The 2,783-nt window shown below is 32.0% G+C and overlaps 1 protein-coding gene across 1 annotated transcript in view; it reads left to right on the top strand.

Annotated features, from left to right (window-relative positions):
* Nucleotides 878–2,783, top strand: part of LOC107616494 (ankyrin repeat-containing protein ITN1-like) — a 9,114-nt gene continuing 7,208 nt past the window's right edge. The window contains exons 1-4 of the mRNA XM_016318444.2: nt 878–984; nt 1,115–1,612; nt 1,739–1,879; nt 1,977–2,090. Coding sequence (XP_016173930.2) covers nt 930–984; nt 1,115–1,612; nt 1,739–1,879; nt 1,977–2,090 — 808 coding nt within the window. The 5' untranslated portion in view covers nt 878–929. The remainder of the gene's footprint in view (nt 985–1,114; nt 1,613–1,738; nt 1,880–1,976; nt 2,091–2,783) is intronic.

The raw sequence follows: 2,783 nt of genomic DNA, 5'->3' as shown, positions 1-2,783 counted from the left end.
TAGACTTAGACTTTAGTTAATATAGTAAATACTTTACACTTCAATCATGAGAATTTTTATTCAAATATCAGAATATATATATATATATATAGAGAATTGAACTAGTCATTTGTCTGCAATGCAATCATATTATCTGTTCTCCAGATCGATAATATTGCTAAACATGTTTTAATTGGATTTATAACATAATATTATGAAATATAAATTAGCGATGACGCTTTTGCTATCCTCTTTCATTTGGATTGATTCTTACTATTCTATTCAAACAATTATTGTAGTTAAATAAATCCTTAATTCCTAATAGAATTTGGAAGAGATCATTATTTAGTTATTTAATAAATATGAATAGAGAAAAGAAAGCAGAAGGGAGATATAACTAACAAACTGAAGAAAAGAGAAGGTTATGATTCTTTATTGCTTTCTTAATTATATTGCCTCCGGTAAGACAAGAAGATCGAGATTCTTTAATATATTTTTGTCACGAATAATTCTATGAATCAAGGTTGCTTCTGTATAGAAAAAAGTATTGAATAGTTTTTCTCTTACTATATAGAAACTAGAATGATTAGATGATTCTTTGTCACCTCACTCAAGTGATGACGGAAATTGTAAATAAGAAGAGAGATGCTCTGAAAAATAGGACGATTGAGGAGATTTGTCATGTACACTATTGGAAGAGACCTGGTAGGTAAGAAAAATATAAAATTAAAAAAAAAAATCAAAAGAATATCATTGAGAAGAGAAACACAAAAGTAATATATGATTTTTTAATTAGAAGTCACAAGAGAGCAAAGTATACGGTTCTACTTGTATCTTCATAGAGAAAAAGAAGGAAGCTATATATATATATATATAGCCTTAATTATTATATGTTTGGCAAATGACATAGCATAGCAAATTAATTAACTTTAATTTGGATATTTTTACATATGGAGGGACCAAATCCAGTTTCAAGTGCACAAGGAAGCACGTCAGGAAATTCAGGTTTGTTCTTATCCATATAAATTTCCTTATTATAAGAGAGTAACTGATCCTGCTAGCAAATGAAAATAAATGGTAGGAATTAGCTTAGCTTGGATCAGAGAGAAAGTAACTATTTAGTAGTGGTTAACAGAGAATGCAAGTAGCTCTATTATGCAATATGAAGCACTATTCAGGGCAGTGCGCAATGAGGACATCGACAACACCCGAAAATTCCTGAAAGAGCATCCAGAAGCATTGACTGCAAGGATCACGAGCGTGGGCGACACAGCACTTCATGTTGCAGCTATGCTTGGGCATCTGCACATTGTGGAGTATTTAGTGGAATTGATTTTAGAAAATGATCTTGAATCGGTAAATAATTATGGTATGACAGCGTTACAATACGCTGCTTATAGTTGGGATGAGAGTATCAACATTAAGATTGCAAACTGCATGGTTGACAAGAACCAGGGGTTGCCTGCTATCGCTTCTACCAATAATTGGCTTCCGGTGACATGGGCTCTTGAATTGGGCCAAATTCAACTGGCTCGCTACCTTTACTCAGTCACACCCTTTGAAGCATTGCTTCCTGAAAACGGCGCACACGGCGCTGATCTTCTGGCGTTGTGCTACTACTCCAAGATGTTTGGTAAGTGTTAGATATGTATCTCTTTATATAACAGGTTAAACTTTTTAGATAAATACTTTATAAAAACTTTTTAAGATTAAAAAAAAAATCTAGAATTCAATCCTTAATTCATTTTTTCACGAATAGATTTGGCTCTGGACTTGGTGAGGCGTTGCCCAAGATTAGTAATGAGGAGCCGGCCATCTGGGGATAACTTTTTGGTGATATTAGCAAAAACACCTTCCTCATATCCCCAGCTACCATTCTGGAAACGATGCTTGTATTCACGTAAGCAATTAACTTTCTTTCTTCTCTTCATACTTCATACTTCATACTTCATACTTCATACTCATCAACTAAGCTATATATAATAAATTCATGATAGGTATCCAAGTGCACCTAGAACCTCCATCTTCCCTCAATCAAGTTGTCATTCCCGTTTCAGAAACTAATCAAACAAGACACCATCATAATAAAGCTAGCCTTGCATGTCCACCAGGTGAGTGAGTTTCTTGTGCTATTGCCAAACTTTTCTAAATCTCTTCTAGTTATATTTGGTAAAATTAAACAAATCCAAAAGTTTTATGGTACAACATTTTTTATAAAATGCAAAATAAAGAGTTTGCACTTTTGAAAAGTACAAACACTCTTTTAAAAAAATTTATCAAACAAATCTTAATTTAGTTGAAATTCATCTTTTGCTGAGTTAAATTAAAGATTAGTTATAAATAATAATAAGGTTTAATTGTTTGTTAGTTTTTATTATTTCATTAAATTTTTATTGTATTTTTCGAAAATTATTTTGGAAAAGAAAATAAAGAAATTCAAAATTTTTAATAGGAATTCCAGGATTCATGCAATGTTAGTCTCAAGTTTCGGTCCAAAAGAATTAGACATGACCAAATAGCCAACCAAGCTTTAGCAGAGCATTACATACAACAGCCAAATTGATGGGAACCAAAAGGCTCTTGTAAAGATAAGTGAAAACCTCGGTCCAAAAGATTAGACATGGCTTAACAGCCAGCCAGGATTCAGCATATCTCATGAAACTCTAGAATTCGTTCTTAAAAACTCTGAAGAACATATATGTTTTATTTTTTTTTCGAAAATAAAATTAAAAAGCTTAAACATAAAATAAAATTACCTAATCTAAGCAACAAGATGAACCGTCAGTTGTCCAAACTCGAACAAT

This window comes from Arachis ipaensis, chromosome B09 (genome assembly GCF_000816755.2).
Source record: "Arachis ipaensis cultivar K30076 chromosome B09, Araip1.1, whole genome shotgun sequence".
NCBI lineage: Eukaryota > Viridiplantae > Streptophyta > Magnoliopsida > Fabales > Fabaceae > Arachis > Arachis ipaensis.
Note: the sequence above shows the minus strand (reverse complement) of the source record. Positions and strands in the feature narration are given on the sequence as shown.